Here is a 19419-nt window from a genome sequence, read left to right on the forward strand (position 1 = left end):
CTGTCATTTGGAGGCCTGTTTTTAAAACTGGACAACTCTTTCAAACATGATGTAGAGAATCATTAAACAAAGAGATCAAATGTGCACTTGCTCAGATCTTTGTGATCTCTCGGGGTAAATCTGATCAATCATCCACAGCAGCGATGTCGTCACATTTGAGCAACTTCTTTTTCTGCCAAATTATACTTCTTTTTCTGCCAAATTATACTTCTTTTTCAGTTGCGCATTTGGATTGGGGCTCCAAGTAACTGTTGGTCTGTGGTTTCACATGCTACTTTTCATTTATGATAGCCCAATGTTATTTTATTATGTTTTCTTAATCCTGATCTTTAGAAAATGAAATGCTCCCCCTTTACCCCAAAATGATCTGATATTATTATTATTGCTGTTGATAGGCTACTTAGTCGTGTGGAATTATTTTAAGAATATGGGGGGTAAAAAAACAACGGTTTTTGTGTCATAAGATTTTTTTTTTAAGTATTTTAATTTTTAAACGTTTTTGTCAATAATTATTATTTAATTCGTATTTATATAAATATTTTTTTTTTTCTTACTATCTCAAGTCTCTCTGTTTATTTAGTCTCAATTTCCGCAAAAACAAAGAGACAAAAACTGTGCAAAACAGTACAAAATCAAAAAATGCATGATAGTATATGACTCAATTATTTGGTAATGGCTATAATGCTGATAAACCCTGTTAATTCAAATTGCGCAGACGCTGAAAATTCAACCACGTTTTATTCCAAACATTTTAAAGTGATGTACAAAATCAGTTATTAAAAATCAAATTGCTGAATAAGGAGGGCCTGTTTGCAAGCTTAGGCCACCATTAAAAACTGTATTTTACATAATGGTCCGTGGGTTTGTTCTCAGAGGAAGAAGATCCGCTCAGGACAAGCGAATTACGAGCCCATATTAAATTAAATTAGACGAAACTTTTATGATCCCCGTGGGGAAACTGGACAGCTGAGAAACAGGGTAGTTTGGTATCATTCCGTGCAGGGACACAGGAGGTATGAAGGAGCAGTTTGGAGCCAGAGGTGGTACAGCGGCGCAGCGTCCCGGGTCCAGATGTTCAAAGGTTAGACATGAGGGGAAACTCTTGGAGAGCAGCGAGGAGAGAGCAGGTATGATGCTGCTGACAGGAGGGATGCTGGCACTAGTGTGGGAGCTTAAACGACTCCTTAACGCCATGTCTTGGTACAAATCAGGACCCTGGAGACTAGAAGTCATCCCGTGCGCACCGAGGAGAGGAAACGCGGGCATCAGGCTGCGCTCCTTCGCCCTGGAGTCCTTCAGCGCTCCCAAATAGAAATGTTGCCTTTTGAAGCGTTTCCTCCGCCGAAGAAAACTCCCGTTTTCGAACATATCGGCCGACATGGGATCCAGGGTCCAATAATTCCCCTTTCCAGGATTCCCAGGCTCCCGGGGCATTTTGACAAAGCAGTCATTCAGAGACAAATTGTGGCGGATTGAGTTTTGCCACGCGGGGAACTTCTCCCGATAATACGCAAAGCGCTGGCTGATAAAATCACAAATCTCACTCAGAGTGAGCCGCTTTTTGGGGCTCTGGAGGATGGCCATGGTGATGAGAGCGATGTAAGAGTACGGAGGCTTCACTGAGGCGGTCCTCCTGCCCGGACCCTCCTGCAGCCGGACTGCACAGTCTCCCTCCTCCCGCACTGCAGGAGTGAAGGATGAGGCACTTTGCGTAAAGTCATGGTTACCCGCATTTATCACTGAAAAACCTGTAACCTTCACATCTTCACTACCGTCCGTCTGTCCCTCCACGTCAATGTCCGTCTCCTCCATGAGTTTGCTGTCCAAAGTCATGGTCCGGAGTGTCCGGTGGCACCGCGGCCCCAACAGGCGTTAATCTCGCCTGTCTGGGGCAGAACAGGCGCAGACCCCTTCTCTGCTTTCATTCACAAAAAAAAAATGCGCATCTGACTTCAGCTGAGACTTTTTAGCCTCCCACTCTAAACTTTCTCCTCCTCCTCCTGCAAGCAGTCTGTCCTCATCCGAACAACAGCAGCCACAGATCTGAAACAGAGATCTCTAAGACCTTAAGGTCTATATCAGTGATAGTTCATTTTCACATTTAAGATACTGATTCACGCTGGGAATAGTTTTTGTACTTGTAGTATACATAAGGAGCCAGAGTGCATAAAATAGCTTCAAGACAAAGCTTGTTTATCAAGAAAGGGCCAGTGGAGGATCCCCTGTACCCCTGACAGAGATCCTAGCTAAGCCTAAAAAATAAAACCTAGAAGAGTCCAAAAATCATAGAAACATCTGCAAATCTTATAAATATCCCCAAGAAACGTTCTAGAATCCTATCCTAAAGTTGGAGAAATTTCCTAAAATCTTAGAAATTTCCTAAAATCCCCAAAATGTCCTACAATCTGAGAAACGTCAAAAAATTCTACAAATGTCCTAAAATCCTAGAGGCATCCTAAAATCTGAGAAATGTCCAAAAATTCTGGAAATGTTTCCTGGTGCTCAGATGATGACTAAGTTAGAATGGTTGTTTAATTCTGATGTGTTTAAAACTGCCAATTTTGTCTAAAAAAACACTAAAAAGAAATCACGTTTTAGATCTGAAATCTAACTTGATAGTTTGTTTAATTAGGACTTTTTAGTGTTACACAGTAAATGTCTGTGAGTGTAAAACTCTGACTCATATAACGATGACCTGATTAGCTTCTGTCACCTTGTTCTACTTTCTATTTTCTTTCTTCATAATTTTACCTGAAAAATATCTACGTTGGACTCTGGTGCTGGCTTGTTTTTGAGTTTAGGGTGTCTTGTAAGCCTGTGTGGGCTGGGCATAACATGACACAATAATCAAAAAGCATACATTCATTTGTTCCTAAGGGTCTGTAGACGACTAAATATATGAGATACATATAAGATATAATCACAATTATTGTTCACGGATCTCAAACACATTAAAAGTCATTCATACACACGTGGTAAACATGATTGGCCCTCCTCTTGTTTTATTTTGGCACAGTTTCAACCCCAACTAATTTATTATCCCTAGGGGGGAAAATTTGTCTTGTAGCCATGTGAAACACAGAACACACACACACACACACACACACACACACACACACACACACACACACACACACACACACACACTTAAAAACAAGATCCAGAAACATAATAAAATAGATTTAAAAATCTGTAAAACAAATGCAAAGAGCAGCTGTGCAATCTCACATAACACAATGTACATCATAAATCTTGGGAGCACATTTGGCCATCATCACCAAATCATCAGTGATTAAAATCGCCATCATCAGTCACCAATTCTATATTACGAATAATTATTATTAGACTTATCCTAAACATTTAATGGTTTGATGGCATGGGAGATAAAATAATTTCTCATTCTGTTCATCATGGCCTTTTATTATTCTCAATCTCTGATTTTTTTCTAGTTGAAAACAGAGCAAATGCAGCTGCATAAATGACTAATTTTACTGAATGTTTTTCAAATGTGCAAGTCTATATCTGATTATGTTTTAAACATCTTTTTAGTTTTATTGTACTGTAGTTACCTGGCTGAGACATTACCACTGGTGTGTATTTATTAGCGTTCAGCGTTTTCTGTTGATATTTAAGCGGCCGCAGCAGGTGAGACTGTTTTGAGTTGAAATATGCTTCATGTAAAAATGAAGCAGGCACATTCATTTTATAGCGCTTGTTTCTATCTTTTATGTTCTTGGCTTACACAGCACTCATTTCCTTCATTGCCGGATGGTTTGGCACGTGGTGACAGAGGCAAATCTGGCTGTTTCAAATAAGAGGAAGACGTAATCCGTTTTGAAATAATAGCCGCACTGTATCAATTCGTGTGAGGCCACCCACTTGGCAAACGGGCCTGAACTGCAGGGTGGGCTGAGGAAACTGTGGGAAGTCTCATTAATGAACAATTCTTCCCTGTACTTCTCCGTATAGTTTAATGTGATATGTAAACCTGTCTGAAACTATTAGACCATTTTAGAATTATTGTTTTTTTTGCAGGATTCATATCAAAAGCAGGCCTTATATATACCTAGAAAAAACAAGGAGACAAATTGGATGTTTCATGCTGGATTTAATCCAGACCAAACCCCATGCCAGCTCACACAAAATTTGATTTATTTTCTTCTCACAGAAAACAGCAGTGCTAAGGAAATTAGTGCACCAATTAAACTGGCAACAATCCAAATAAACAACAAAAGAAACAAACAACCACACTTACAATAAAGGCAAGAAATACCTCAATTTAACTTGTGCAACTTAAATGTGTATCCACCAACTTAGCAGATGGTCTTAAAGCCAAAGTCAAGAGAAATAAATTGTTTTTACAGTTAATAACAGCGAACGCAGCACTGAGCTCAGGTTGCAGTTTTTGGTCCTGGACAGAAATAACTTTCTACTGCAGCCACCTGGCACAGATGGACATTATACACAAGCAACACTGAAGCTATTTAGATGAATAAAGTCAAGAATTATGACTTAACATCCCACTGAATGTGTCCACGACTTATAGTAGCCCTTCAGTGTCCAATTAATACTGCATCAGCTGTCTGTGTTTCATCAACATATCCTTCATCACGCAGAAAGGAAAGTGAATTTGTTAATAACATCGGTCACACATTTTACATACAGATTAGCAGGTAACACAAACAAGATCCGTGCAGTAAGGATCCGATCGTTTTTCACACATTTTATGAGTTTATTTTTTTCTTATAGGTTTTTTTTACCTGTTAGTGGTTTTTCTTGGTTTATACGGCATCATAGGGCAGCCATAAAGCCAAACATAGATAGTTTCCTGTACAACATTTAAGCAATGAAACTAATTTAAATACTGAGTCAAGTAAGATGTAAGAAGCTGCTGGTCTCCTATGTATTTATTCCCATCTGTAGTGAATTGTATTGGACTGCAGGACCAGAGAGTGTGGTCTTGAACCGTTGTGTGCAAGTGTGTGTAGAGATAAAAACCTAAAAACCTCGGTGTATGCACCCTAGGTGGTGTGTTTCCGCTGAGCTGAGGTCAGCCTCACAAAGTTTCCGCACTTGAGGCAGCGTGAGGTGGAATTGCCCTCTTTCCTTGGGATGTGCCAGCAGTTGACACAGCGCACTCTGTACTTCTTATACCTTCAAAAGTCAATACAGAAAAAAAGACAGTGGTGATTAAACTTTTTTATTAGTTGGTCGTTTATCTATGGCATTTACAGTACATGTGACAGTGATTCAGCATTGCATCGTTCCTCTTCTCAGAAACAACGTTGTGTTTATTTCTGCAGGCTAAGGGTATGAAAGAAAACATGTGGCATTCAGCACATTAATACCAAATGTTTTATACAGTCATCCCCAGATTAGCAACGGTGCAGTTTGTTTTTCATGTAAGCAGTAAAGTTTGTCAAATGTGTATTGAGACTTTTATGAGGACACATTATATATGGATTTACTTTAGTGTACCTCTGTGCATTCTTTTCTTTTTTCATGAATACAACAGAATCAAAAGAGTGAAACTCTTTTTTGACTTTCACCTTTCCACTAATGGAAACCAATAGTGAAAAATGAGCCAGGGGAAAAGCTCTTAAGTGTTCTGCATTTTTTGGCTGAGGCTATAAATTATTGTTACTGATAATTGTGATAATTGTTAAAAGGCGAAATAAACTGACAAATATGACAAAAAAAATATCTGGAAACCATTATATACAGTCAAATACAATCTAGTCCACTACAAGTATTACAATTTCGATAATAAAAGATGTCTATAATAATCAACTTACAGACAATTGATCTCCATAGACTAATCCTTATGGACCTTAATTTTACAGCCAATACGGAAAATTCAAATCTGTCGAAGATATTTCTTTTTGCAGCTCAAAAGTAATGGACTAAAGCCCATTACGTCAAAATGTGTCTTTAGGCTCCCATGGTGATCTAATCGTTTTGCCTTTGTACACGACTTCATGTGTGTTTTTTTTAAACATTCACCAGGCAGCAGTACTAAAATGAGCTACCTTATTCCACAGGCGTTACAGAGAGGGGTCCCGTCCTCTGCGTCCCTCCACATGGGGGTTTTCTTAGTGCAGCATGATGCACAGACTTTCCCCTCTGATGGAACAGAAAAGAAACAAATATTGAGGCTGTGTTACAGTACATTTGAACTGAGTGTACTTTAAAAAAAAGAAAAAGAAAGAAAAAGTTTCTGTTAACATTAAATTTCAGTATAAGTTTAATACTGCAATATGACCTGAGGGAGTGCATATTTGGTGCCGTTTTGTGAAATATATATAAATATATATTTAAGGATTTATAAGTGACAAATATGATTGACTGAAAACAATATTTATTGGTTGAAAGGGAAGATTGTCTCATTTGTAAAACATAAACAACTGTACATTCTTATGTATATTGAGTGTAGGAGCTCACTGTAACATCTATGTTGCATTCTGCTGTTAACTAACATAATTTAATAAGGCTGTAAATATATGTGGTGTCACAGACGATTCTCAGCTGGTTTGTCTGAATGCTGGAGATACAAACTATTCATGCTCCCTTTTGACCAAAGAGAGAGGCATATGCACGTTTTCAGAAGTGAAGGTTTATCATTTAAAATGTGTTAGTGAGGAGAGATGCTTATCAAAATTGAATTGAAATGTCTTGAACTTTTGCTGCTCCTAAAACACAGGGACACAAACACTGGCCGCACAGCTGAAAGCAAAAATTCCATGTTGAAATGTAAAGTGTTGACTGCTATTAAGGACACTCATTGATACCCATTATGGTTACTGGATGTTTACACAATAGTTTCCCCAAAATATTCATCAAAAGTGCACCACCTGTCCCGAGCGTTGTCAAATCACGGTTTGATGTTGTGGCGTCCTCTAGTGGAGCAAACAGGTATTTCATGCAACTTCAAACCTGCTTTATTTGAATTAGAGTAATGCTTGTGATGCCTTCATTTCATTGCAGTATTTATATTTGAGCATGTGCCATAAAGAAACATTAATAAATAATCCCCCTATTAGTCTGACCTTTTTTTAAATTTGTGGGATTGTTTTTCAACTGAATTGAAAGGCTGAGGATAGAGAGTGATGTATAAAGATTTTAAAGCTTTATGAGACAAACTTGTAATTTCGAGCAACTGTAAATAACATTTTTTTTGCCTTAAAATGTTCCATCTGTATTTATTAATGAGGCTATCCATTTAAATTGCACATTGTTGTCTAGGGAGCCCATAAAAATGTGAACATAAACTGACATAAGCTTTACAGAGCAGTGAGGGCACTTGAGTGGTACTCACTGGACACACTGGTCGTCAGGTCACCCTCCTCATCCGAGCTGCTGGTTTTAAGTGATTTCTGGGACATCCGTGTCCTCGGCCTTGGTTTTCTTACACTCTTGCGGAGCTCCTTGCTGCAGCACACACCGATAATTTTACTTTTAGACATAACACATAAGACACTTTTGTCATACAGAAGTAAAATGAAATTATGTTTGGTTACTCTCAAGCTGGCAGCTGTACACAAATGTAATAAAACATTAAATGAAAGCTAAGTTAGAACATTAAGACAAGATAAAAAAAACAAGGTAAAACTGCAATTAATGACAAGATAAAACAGTGACAAATAAGTCTAAGCATAAATGATAATTATATATGAAGTGTGTCTGAAATATCAATAAATAAATGGCAGCAGCAGGTTTAAAGTGCATTGTGGCTCAAGTCATTGCACAATATAAAGTGCATGTGCTTAAATCAGTGCATATTAGCAGCCATGGGTCAGTGTGTGTGTGCATGTGTTATGGAGGAGGGGATGATGAAGGCTACAGCTCTGGGGAAGAAGCTAGTTGTCATGACCATCTAGTCAATGAAAACATATAGTGAATCTGTCACTACCTGTACTTTGAAGTTATGAGGAGCCGACACTGTTCCCTATTGTCGTCCAGCTCCGTGTCCATCCTGAATGTCACTCCCTGGAAGTCTGGATCTTGGATGTTAGCACTGCGGCTTGGATGAGGTTGTTTTCTGGGAGTTTTTGTTCTCCACTGCTGGGTAGACAAAGGAGCAATTTCCTCCTCTTGCACTGGCCTGGGCTCTGGTTTTGAGGTTGCAGAGGGTGAAGTGTCTGTTTCTCCATTATAGCTTGAGGATTTGGGTTGCGCAACTGGAGGGCATTCTTCCTCTATGTGGGCATCTGTGCATTCTGCTTTAGATGCTGTTTTTTTGTCGGTCTGTTTTGAAAGCAAGTGACACTTCCCTGTAGCATTATATAAAAGTGATGCTGATGGCGAAGAAGGCAGGACAGAGCTCGTTGGGGACAGCTGTGTGTCACAAAGGGGCTCTTCGGTCCCAGCAAGGTTTGCATTGTGGTCTAGTGTTACTGCTGGCTTTGACAGAGCTACATGTGCATCTTCATTTGAGTGAACAGTCAGTTGGGCATTTCGGGTTGCACAGGGGATGCGTGTATGTGATAAAACATTTTCAGGGAGGGGAGCATGCAAACTAACCTGTTCAGAGGTGAAAAACTCCTTACACTCCTGGTTCCCCTCAAATTGTCTGTTAACACTAAGCACTGTAACAGGCTCTGCCACCGTGGAGTCTTTCACACAGCACTGTGGTTCATAACCACCGTCTCCTCTGCTGAATTCCCCTCTCACATCTTCCACAACACTAACACAGGCTGGGATTTCTTGCCTCTTGTAGATAGTCGATGGTCTCAAAGTGCACTCGACACTTACATAGTCGCCTCCGACTCCCTGATCTGTGACATCTGCTGTTGCAGTGGATGATTTGTGTATTGAAAGACCTTTTTTTGTGGTGGGTGATTCTGAGCTTTGGTCTGACTCCTCTACATCTCTTTGATGCAGGAGCCTCTCACACTGCAGATTGATCAGACTCAGTACTTTCCAGGGGCTATTGCACTTAGGATGTGGCTCAATTAAAGATGTGACCTTGCTAGTGTGACTTTCCTCTCTAACTCTTTTAAACTGATTATAAGGTGACATATGAGACAAACTGTGCTCGCAGGAACTATTAGAGTTTTGAAACAGATGGGAATCCTCTTCCTCTTTTTTAACTATAAAAGCACCTTGCCTGGAAGTCTCATGTAGCCACGAGGAGGGTGAATTTGCGTCCAGGAAACCGTTGTGGATTGGGGATGCTAGTTTGGAAACTTCTTGGAAGAGGAATAAGAGTGCTGAGTGGGAGGCATCGTTTTCAACTGTGCTCTGGTTTCCCTGAATGAAGGCAGATTGTGTTCTTGGTCCTGTGCTCATGTTGAGGAACTGTCTGTATTAGAAAAACAAGACAATGAGATCAGTAGTACAAGTTCCCAAATCGGGAGGTCAAGGCCCCCTCAAGGTAGAAAAGAATAAAATCTTGTGATTTTTTTTCAGACATTGCTCTCATATTTGCTTTTTTTGTTTTTTAAAAATGTAAAACATTGTGTAGTTTTTCCTCTTCAGGCTACTGAATGTCTTTCAAATGAAACACTGTGTGTATATATATATATATATATACATAACTCAATTTACAACTCATAGACTCACCCAGTGAGGAGACGGTACATTTATATTAAGACATCACAAGTGAAAAAGGTCAGAAACCACTATTGTAGAGGCAGAATGACATTTGAAACATAGGCACACCATAGAATATTACACCATATTTATGTTTACTTACTGTATTTATAGTCCTGCATTTGAGCTTATATGTTATATAAGCTAACGAGTGGAAGCAAATAAACTAGGACTATAAAAGTGTTTCACATTTTGTTGCCAAAGTTTGGCAAACCGTGATTGCGATGTTATTAAACAAAGAATAATATTAACTTTAGAATAGTTTTCTGAACATGTTTAATTAGGCCGACATTATTAGCTAACAAGGGCTAACTGGAAGCCTCTAGTGTCATTTTTTTGGGGGGTGGTCTTTTTAAAGGCCTAACAAGGTCTTGCTGTCATATGACATTAAGCCCCCTGTGTAAAAAAAACAACAATACATTTCTACGAAAATGTAACTTCTTTAACTTACCAGAAGAACTGTAACAAAACGTAGCGCTTTCGCAGAAGTTTGAATGTGTTTTGGAGCAAAAATGTAGCCACTGCGTTCTAGAATGTTTAAGATTTTCGCGGCTTGATTGTCGCGAGCGCAGAAGTAGGTCGGATGGATATTGATACATCAATATCACTGATAGTACCACTCAAAATTGATATTCTTCCACCTTTATCATCTTAACTGTGCATCAGAAGGCTACGACCTTACTTAGGCCCAAATGTTTTGGACAAGGCCTAACAAAAATAAATAAAATAAAGCGATGATGGTCGGATTACATTTTTAGCAACTGATTTCATTTAATGTATTACCTCTGGTTACTCTGAAGCATGCAGTTTGTTTTCTTAGTTTGTAGATCTACCAGATATCACTACAAGCAGCCTGTGACTTAAGGTAAATGGTCCCATGTTCTGATCTGTTATCTATTATCTTCCCTGTGATCACACTTTAACATAAAGTCCATCGATTCTTGTCTTTATTTTTTTATTTTGGACCTGCCATAGTCTCGGTGGCTAATCACGTCTTTACCTTTTGGGCCCGAAGACAACAGATCAAAATGTGGTCAAAATCAAATTCAACCGGTCCATCCTGTTAACCTGTGATCGCTGTGCAATACTGTTAATACTCACTTTAGATTTCCAAATCGATCATCAGCGAGTTAATGATGAAGTGTGCCAACTTACAGGGAGCTCAAAGGGCTAGAGCTGGCTGCTGTGATGGGGCGTGTTTTTGGACCAGGAGGAGTTACGCGGGTGTTTTTTGTTTGCTAGATTGCACCCGCTGAGGCTTAAAAGTGTTGCCAACACTGACTTTCAGTTTCACTTGGTAGCTGCTGCAAAGCTGCTACCAGAAACGGTTTGTATATTTGCTGGCTAAATGTGAGGATTTATCCAACGATACTAACAAGTGCAATAAACTGGCACTGATTTTCGGTTTGAAGAAATATAAATTTCATGTTTGTCCTCTTTGAGTTCTAGTAGTGGTGTTTTATGTTGCTGAATAACAATGGCAGTATTAATACATTTTTTAAAACTGATTTTATTGCACAACTTTAAATATTTGAAATATTGAGACATGGTATACACAACTGACTTCACATTTGTGCATAAGGACAAGTACAGTAGACTTAAGTAAAGGGTAGATGTGGTAAACTTATTCCATGGTAACATGAAGCCCAGCAGCTTCAAAACTTCTCCACCTCTGTTCTGCTCCGGCTCAAAGCACACCTGAACCACATACACTAATCAAACCTTAATCACTGGCAGAAGGTGCTTTAAAGTGTTATTTTCCATTTGACACTTGAAACACAATTCACCTGAATGTTTTACAATGTTTATAGTGAATAAGATGTAAGTTTCAACAGTGCAAAATCTGATTTACTTTGAGAGCTCACCCTTTCAGCTTCAGGCAACTTTCGTCTCTTAAAAAACACTTCATTAGAATATATGGCTTCTTCTTCTCCTGTGCCTGGCTTCAGCACCATGCAGAGGACCACATTTTTGAGGTGTATGACGTGTATGACATGAGGCTAACTATAGTCAGTGGCTACTACTTGATAAGCAATCACAACACCTACAAATGAACTTGGTGCATAAAAATGCTATGCATATGCTGCTGTAAATGCTATGCATACAATATTTCATTAGTGACGATGGACTGGCAGAAATGACTAAGAACATAATTTTATGATACTTGTGCGTATATGAGCTGTAACAAGGAATGTTCCAAAAAACCGGCACAAAGATGAACTTAATTAAAACCTGCTGTGCACTGTGTAACGCAAACACAAATTGTCTTGAATTGTCTATTTTAACAAAGAACAGTTTGTGAGATTGAATGGCATCTTGATGCTGGCCTGAGAGCTCTCCACATATATAAATACATAGTCAGTTAAATCTTCAGGTTTTTTTCTGGAAGTAACCATTATTTTCAGTTATAGTGTCTGACTCTGCCTGGTGTCATCTGCAGGCCTGTCCTGTCATTGGTTAACTATGGAATTTGTCAGCTGGCAAGAAGCCTTTAGGAGTTGCTACGGACTTTACTATCCTAGCCGTGCATCTCTTTGTGGTCGACCCCTCTTTCAACCAGCACACATGGAGTCTCGCTCGTAGCGCCACCCTTTCATTTTCCTCCATCTCTCATCATCTCCTCCTCTTCTCAGTGAGGTTTGGGCACATGGCCGTCCACGTAAAAGTTCCTGGTGACTTTGGGCAAAGTGAGCTCCATGCCCTCCAGCTCTGGAGTGAGAATGATCTGGCATCCCAGCCGAGAGTTCTCCTGAAGCATGGGCGCCATGTCCAGCATGTCATCCTCCCTAGAGTGCCAAAATGTCAGTTAACATTTATAGTGATCTCCCTTTCACCTCATCACGCACATTTGTTGAATTTCAAATGTCGTGGTTAAGAGAGATATCATATAGAGTGGACCTACCTCTCAAGAGGTTCTGGCAGTTTGTCAAAATGGTCCTCACTCACATAGACCTGACATGTCGAGCAGGCCAGTGATGCCTCACAGGCTCCTAAATGAAAGGGAACACAAATACTAAGTAATATTTCTTAAAATCACACTTCATTTAAATATTCAAAGGTCCAGCATGTAGGATTTAGGGGGATATTTTGGCAGAAATGGAATATTATGTAATATGTACGTTTTCTTTAAACACCTGAAAATAAGCATCATTGTGTTTTTATTTCCATAGAATGATCCATTTATATCTACATAGAAAGCGGGTCCAAATAATGGCTCTGGATAGAGACATTTCATTTTTCGCATTGGCCACCATAGTTAGCAGCCCTTTAATTGTGACAGTGAGAAAAACACTGATCTTTTTTAACATAAAACTGCTTTATTCAGTGTTTTGGTTGGTTTAAAATACCAAGCCTATCTATGGATATTTCTGCTCCCAGTAAAAGCTCCTGAATCTTAAGTTATCATAGAAAAAAGGTGAGCACATATTAGAAGGTGCTGTGGATGAATGGCCCCTCTCCAATATGCCAGCATCAGTAAAAAAAAAAAAAATAAATAAATAAATTTGTAAAGAGTAAACTGCCTTCTGAAGTGTTTTTGCTAGTTCAAATCACCTGGTTCATTTGTTTTGGAGAGGAGAGACCTCTGCAGATAATTTGGCTCCTGATAAAAAAACCTCTTGAGAGATCTTTCAGTGTGTTGCAATGTACAATCCCCACCACTAGCTGCCACTAAATCCCCTTATATCATGCACACTGGACCGTTAAAACAACGCTTTAACTGAGTAAACACTCACCCTCTAGATCAATTCCATGCTTGTGAGCCAGATACAGGACATTATCTCCCACTTTGGCCTTGACTGGGATCCTCTGGCCAGACCGATCTATATACACCACGTTCACCCTAAACAGCAGTGAGGTAAAAAAATAGTTTAGCTTTGGTAACAATGCTACATTAAAACTCATATTACAAGTTTTTGAAAAGTTTTATTGACTCTTCTGCCTTTTTAATGCTTAAAGTTATAGATGGTACAAAAACAAAATGTTTGATACTCAGTAAAGTGCTTGTTACTGGCCAGTATTATTACAACTTTTGATATCATGTGTACATTGTTACTAGTATTCTGTGAATGGTAATTGGACTGCACCATATGGTTTACCCTTTAACAGGAAAAGTCATGACTTTCATTCAAGTAAAATGCGTGCGTGCATTGATTAATACCAACTGAGGACACCGTGGCACTTCACAATAAAAGCCTGTCTTAAACTTACACATCCTCCTCTGGGTCTTCTGCAGTGGAGCTCCCCTCCTCGCTGTGGTGAAGACCTTTTAAAAAAGAAGCAAAAACATCGGCACCGTGAGTGTTTCTGCTGCCAGTGGTAATCTCAGCTCCCTCGGACAGTACCGGATGTGAACTATTTTTGACTTGTTGCGTGAAGTTTCACAACCACATCGAGAAATGCTGATGTAAAGTTACACAAGTGTTATTGAGCGGACTTTCGACGCTAATAACGCCGGATATCCTTCGACCTCCTGCTAGCCAAACTTGATAGCACAGACAGCTGCTTAAACTCCGGTATGACACAAATTATCTCTCGGTCAGACTTATCGTAAACAAACAGTCCCAAGGGAAGCTGCAGCCTCTGACTGAGGCTAAAGGTGTTAGCAAACTACTCACCTTTACTCGTCTGCAGGTGTCGATTTATGGTCCGGAAGCTATCAAAGGAGCCGCTCCTCTGTAAATTACCCACACTGCTCACACAGCTCTTCAGCCTGAAGAGGGGACATGTGCTACAGTCCGGTATAACTCGAGAAAGTCTCAAAGTCAGACCCATGCTCGACCGGACTGCAGCAGCCGCCATGATTCTGTTTTTGTCACATGACCGAAGGCGGCCAATGGGAAAAGAGCGCTGGCGGAGTGACGTCTCTGCTGTCACGCACAGCTCAGACAGCAGAGGGCGCTGCTGCGTCACACGTAGACTGCACAACGATTGTTTTATGTATGTGGTTGACTGACGGGTTGCAAAAGTACTCATATACTTGAGTGAAAGTGGCAGCAACACGGTATAAATAATACAAGTCCATTCAGTCAAAAAATGTATTTAAATACAGAAGTAACAGCAGCAAAATGCACTGAAAGTAATAAAAGTGAGTACTCCTCGTGCAGAATGACCCGTTAGAGTTGGTGTATATTATAATGTCATAATTGTTGCTGTTTTGCCTGTGATGGGGCTGTACTGATTTCTTCTTTATTCTTTTCTCTTTCTCCAGATGATTCTAGTTATGAGTAAGGATGACATTGCATGCTTTTTTGTATTCATCTATGTCGGACTACAATAATTTAATATAATCTGAATTCTGCTTCTGCTGGAGCATTTTATTACTATTGTTGTTTTTTCTTATTTTACATTAGCATACTACATTGGGTGCTATGTCTTTCACTCCACTTGCAGCTCTGACCAGGATAAGGCTGTTAAAATTTTGCATATGGTTAAGGGAGCAGGTCTGCCCATAGTTTAATAAAAATCAAAACATTTTCTCAAAGTCTCATTCAGTGTTAAACTCCATACTTGCCAAAATCACACAACAGTAAATACATGTTCTGCCATGTCTATGTGTGCTGTAGACAAAACCAGATAAGAAATGTGATGCAGGCTGGCAGCAGAAAACTGTTATGTATGACTGAGACCACTGGTGTGTGAAGACAGAGGAGTGATGTTATGACTAGAGGCAGGTGAAGCACTCAGGCGCTCTGTTTTCTCTCTTTCTGTACCTCTCTGCCCTTGACATCCACTTGGAGAGAAAGGAAGTTATCCTAAAGAAAAAGAAAAAAAGCAGCTATTAAATATAGAATCCCTTTACAGAGTAGTAAAACTCCCACAGTGGAGCATTGTGTTGATATTTGGGATGTGATTTATAGGGTTTAGTGAGCAATAATATAATACTGTAGCACCGTAATTTTTGTTTCTCTTCTTATCTTTTTTTTTAGTGTCTCATGATGATTTGTCCTTTGGGGACAAGCTACTCTTAAAGTGTGTTTTTAAGATATATACTAACCCACCCACCCCTACCATCTGGATCTGGCTGCAGAGGTTTTTTTCCATGGCCATAAAAAGGAAATGGGGCACTCGCATGTCTAGTTTTTTATTTTATAGGGAGTGCTGGGAGTTAACTTGCTGGCATATAGATTATTACACTTTATATACTCTAAATCAACATAATGAAACACTATTACACTTTCATGTACGCACACACACACACACACACACACACACACACACACACACACACATACACACACACTAGCACACACACACCTGCACAGGATTAGTGTCCAGGGACAGTTTACCTGAAGTCTGTAAATTTTGAGCACTTAGTATATCATTGGGCCCTGTAGTCCTTGGATCCTGCAGGTGTGTGTGTGTGTGTTTGCAGGGGTGTGGTGGGTGGAGACTGTTACACGCTTGACTTGGATATGAAGTGGCCCCTAGCTGTTCCTTCAGATTACGCTCCCCTTGCTCCCTAAAGCTTGTGCAGTACAATAACTCATACACCTCCGCATACACACTCATACCTCCTTGAACCACTCACACTGACAGACATTTTCTTCAGACAGAAAAACACAGACACAGTAAAACACACTCTTCTTACAAATGTCGCTCCCCTAGGGGCCAGCAGCAACAGCACGTGAGGACATTTCAGCAGTGATATAGCGATCTATCTGAATCTCCCCTGAGTACACCATGTGTATGTGCAGTTATTTTTCCAAGGACATAAACAGCATGGAAAATATAACATTTCCCAGCAGTCCTTTGGGTGCCATATGTTCACTTTCATCAGCATTCACATTATTGTTTTTACTTATTAAACTTTCCCTACCTTGCCAATTACAACAGAATAGAGCCATGTCACTGTCACACTGGATGGCATCTTATTTATTTATTGTACGATGAACATGGGCACTGTAGTCCTGGGTCAAACCAAAAACACACAATCCTGCTTTTGCAAGACGGAATCCACAGCTGAAAAGTAACTTTTACGCAAAACTGCAGTGCAACACAGTTTGAGGACATTACTTAGCATTCTCTTTAAACTTTAAATATATATACAGGACCTGTTTTAAGCACTATCTAACACTGTTGCCTCTCAGCAAGAAAGTTCCGGGTTTGAATCTGTGGTGGGTGGGCCCTTCTGTGCGGAGTTTGCATGTTCTTCCCGTGTCAGTTTTGGTTTTCTCCAGCTTCTCTGACTGCCTCCCACACTCCAAAGACACGCAGGTTAATAGGTGTCTCTAAACTGGCTGTAGGTATGAATGTGAGCATGAGTGCTTCTCTATCTCTATGTCAGCCCTGTGATAGTCTGCCGACCTGTCCAGGGTGTATCCTGCTTCTTCTCTCAGTTACTTTCAGTAACCAAGTGACAATGTAGTACAAATGATATTGCTAGCAACTGACAACATATGCACAAGAAAAGTGATCAGAATAGGCTAAAAACATGTAAGCTAGCTGAAGTTACATTTTTGTCTTGTGCAGCATCTTTGCGGTGTTGTGTGCAGTCATTGAATGACAGCTTTGCATATCTCTGACCTATTCTCGTCCTGGTGAACAATGAATGTTTTGGGTCTTAGTGAGCAGTTGCCCTCTTTGACATCCCATATGTAGCTGCACGCAGACTTTGTCGATGAGACCCTTAGGTGTGTTTGGATTCAGTGCCTTGGAGTACTTGACTCTCTCAAATTCTTTCTGCAGATTTTTGTTTACTACTCCAACGAAAACTCTGTTGCCAGGGATAAACTCTGGATCTTTCAACAGACACCCGGATATGCTGATAGGACGATCACTGATGAATTGTTTTAAAATCAATGGCCAGATTGTTCTCTGAATACCTGAACTGAAAACGGTGTATGGACCATGTATGGTCCCAGCTCTTTTTTTTTTTGTCCCGGCTCCTCAATTTCTCTCTTGTCAATTTCAGCGTGTCTTCTTTCTCTTGTTATCATCCTCCTCAATCCTGTCCATCCAACCGCTTATCAACACTCAAAATTCACAACAAAATCTGACATTGTGAAACACCAGTTGATTTGCGCAACATACTATTGTAATGTGTCACAGCTGTGAGTTAATAGAGTATTTTACAATGGCTTTGAATGCAGCTCAGCCAATCATAATTAAGGACTGGAACTATCTGTTTAATAAACTAAGTTTTACATCTTCAGTAGGAAAATGGATGTTGAGGCCACAGTCTTGAGAGATGAACTAATTCATATTGGTGTTTTTCATGCTTTTCATCAGGTTTATTGAGATTAAGAAACATGTAGAATAATGCCAACCTTAATCTTTGATTTGATTCTTTTCCCGGTGTTTGAAACAGTTTCTGACGCCAAAACGTTTGTATAATTTGTAGAAGTTGATGTATTTGTTTGAAGTCAAAACATGAAAATGTTAAAAGTTGGGGCTGCAAAGTTTTTCCAGGTGTGTAAAAGTGTGTGTGTGTGTGTGTGTGTGTGTGTGTGTGTGTGTGTGTCTGATTGCAAAAGTCAGCATGCACATTTTAGTTCCCCTATTCAGTGTTGATTCTGGCTGTAATGTAAGTACATCATCAGTTATGATGATCTATAATGAGCCGCTGGGTTGAATGACAGCAGCTGTTTCATTTGATTTCTCTTGTTTTACTGCCCTCTTTTGGGAACAGTTTGCTCAGAGTTAGCTGGATGTCAGATGGGTGTTTTTTAAGGCAGTGCAGAGTTTGAATATTTCATGGACCGACATAAAGCTGCTTTGAACGATGCAGCCCAGTGCCAGCGTTCGCTAGCATTTACAGCCCAAACTTTCCTTTTGCCTTTGTGCCCAGCTTAATGAGACCAAAAGCTTTCTTAAAATGTTAAAACAACATTTTGAGTTAATTTCAGAGCACTGTTTTACTTTACAGCAGCACATCCTGCTGAGTTTAACCATTAAAGAATGCATGGACAACATGTGTGAACTACTTACAACTATTTCCATTTAATTTTATCATATCATCCTCATCTCAATGTTTAAAACCACACAGTGTGTGTGTGTGTGTGTGTGTGTGTGTGTGTGTTTATATACATGTGCGTACCTGTCGTAGTGCAGATAAGCAGTGTTGTGCAATCCGTTTGATGACTCTTTTCTCTCAGATGACTCACACAAGCTTTGGAGAGAAACTAATTAGAAACAGGTAAAAAAAAAAATAAAAAAAGGTGCCCCTATGCCCTCTCATGCTTCATCGGTGTGGGAATGTTTGTTTCTCAGCCAGACAAAAGGGAAACTTACCATCAATGTGAGTAAACACAGCAGCCTGGGAGCTGGCATTATTACAGCGTCTTAGTCAAACTCTTTTGATGTTTATGCGTCTGGGACACTGTCTCTATTGTGTGTCACACATGTAAATGCATGAAGGTTTTAGGAGTCTGCCCGGAGCTCAAGGTTGTGTTGCCTTGTTCGTAACTAATGACCTTTTTCACACACTGCACTAAAGAAACTGCACAGCGGACAGCGCTGGTAGTGTTTGTTTTAGCATGGGTCTGGATGTGGTTTAGTGGTTTCAGTCTGTGGTCTGAGCGACAACAGTCTGGCCTGTGACAGACAGCGCTGACCGCTGACTGTTGACCTTTGACACCAGATAAAGTAAAGCTGCAGGGAGAGGTCAAAGACTTGAGAGGTCACTGAGGTGCAACGGATCATGTCAACAAATCCAAACATGTCACGGAAGTCATAGGTCCATTCCAATTATGTTTTTTGTTGCTAGATTTTGAAAAAAAATTGTGAAATGTGAATAAGATTTTGGCATTCTTACATAAACATAAAATGTCCATTTGACGAGGGATTCACATTGTGAGTATTGGTCAGATGTTCACACATTTAAAGGAT

The 19419-nt window shown here is 39.8% G+C and overlaps 3 protein-coding genes across 4 annotated transcripts; all 3 read right to left on the bottom strand.

The window, feature by feature from the left end:
* Positions 1–721: 721 nt before the first annotated feature.
* LOC121942544 (forkhead box protein D2-like) lies at positions 722–1899 on the bottom strand. Its single transcript, XM_042485780.1, has one exon. The coding sequence runs from the start codon at positions 1831–1833 to the stop codon at positions 916–918; it is 918 nt and encodes a 305-aa protein (XP_042341714.1). The 5' UTR covers positions 1834–1899; the 3' UTR covers positions 722–915.
* Positions 1900–4501: 2602 nt separating this feature from the next.
* On the bottom strand, positions 4502–10771 carry zglp1 (zinc finger GATA like protein 1). 2 transcript variants are annotated; one of them, XM_042485771.1, is made up of 5 exons: positions 10693–10771; positions 7910–9301; positions 7316–7428; positions 6030–6123; positions 4502–5154 (listed from the first exon to the last, which is right to left on the bottom strand). In XM_042485771.1, exons 2-5 carry the CDS (start codon positions 9286–9288, stop codon positions 5022–5024), a joined length of 1719 nt encoding a protein of 572 aa, XP_042341705.1. In that variant the 5' UTR covers positions 9289–9301; positions 10693–10771; the 3' UTR covers positions 4502–5021. The 2 variants fall into 2 exon arrangements, with proteins under 2 accessions (XP_042341705.1, XP_042341706.1); XM_042485772.1 differs by lacking the exon at positions 4502–5154 and adding an exon at positions 5216–5304.
* A 340-nt stretch (positions 10772–11111) lies between these two features.
* On the bottom strand, positions 11112–14391 carry fdx2 (ferredoxin 2). Its single transcript, XM_042485558.1, has 5 exons — positions 14208–14391; positions 13801–13855; positions 13326–13432; positions 12494–12581; positions 11112–12377 (listed from the first exon to the last, which is right to left on the bottom strand). The coding sequence occupies exons 1-5, from the start codon at positions 14389–14391 to the stop codon at positions 12221–12223; spliced, it is 591 nt and encodes a 196-aa protein (XP_042341492.1). The 3' UTR covers positions 11112–12220.
* Between the last annotated feature and the right edge of the window lie 5028 nt (positions 14392–19419).

The sequence above is a fragment of the Plectropomus leopardus genome, chromosome 4 (genome assembly GCF_008729295.1).
Source record: "Plectropomus leopardus isolate mb chromosome 4, YSFRI_Pleo_2.0, whole genome shotgun sequence".
Classification (NCBI taxonomy): domain Eukaryota; kingdom Metazoa; phylum Chordata; class Actinopteri; order Perciformes; family Serranidae; genus Plectropomus; species Plectropomus leopardus.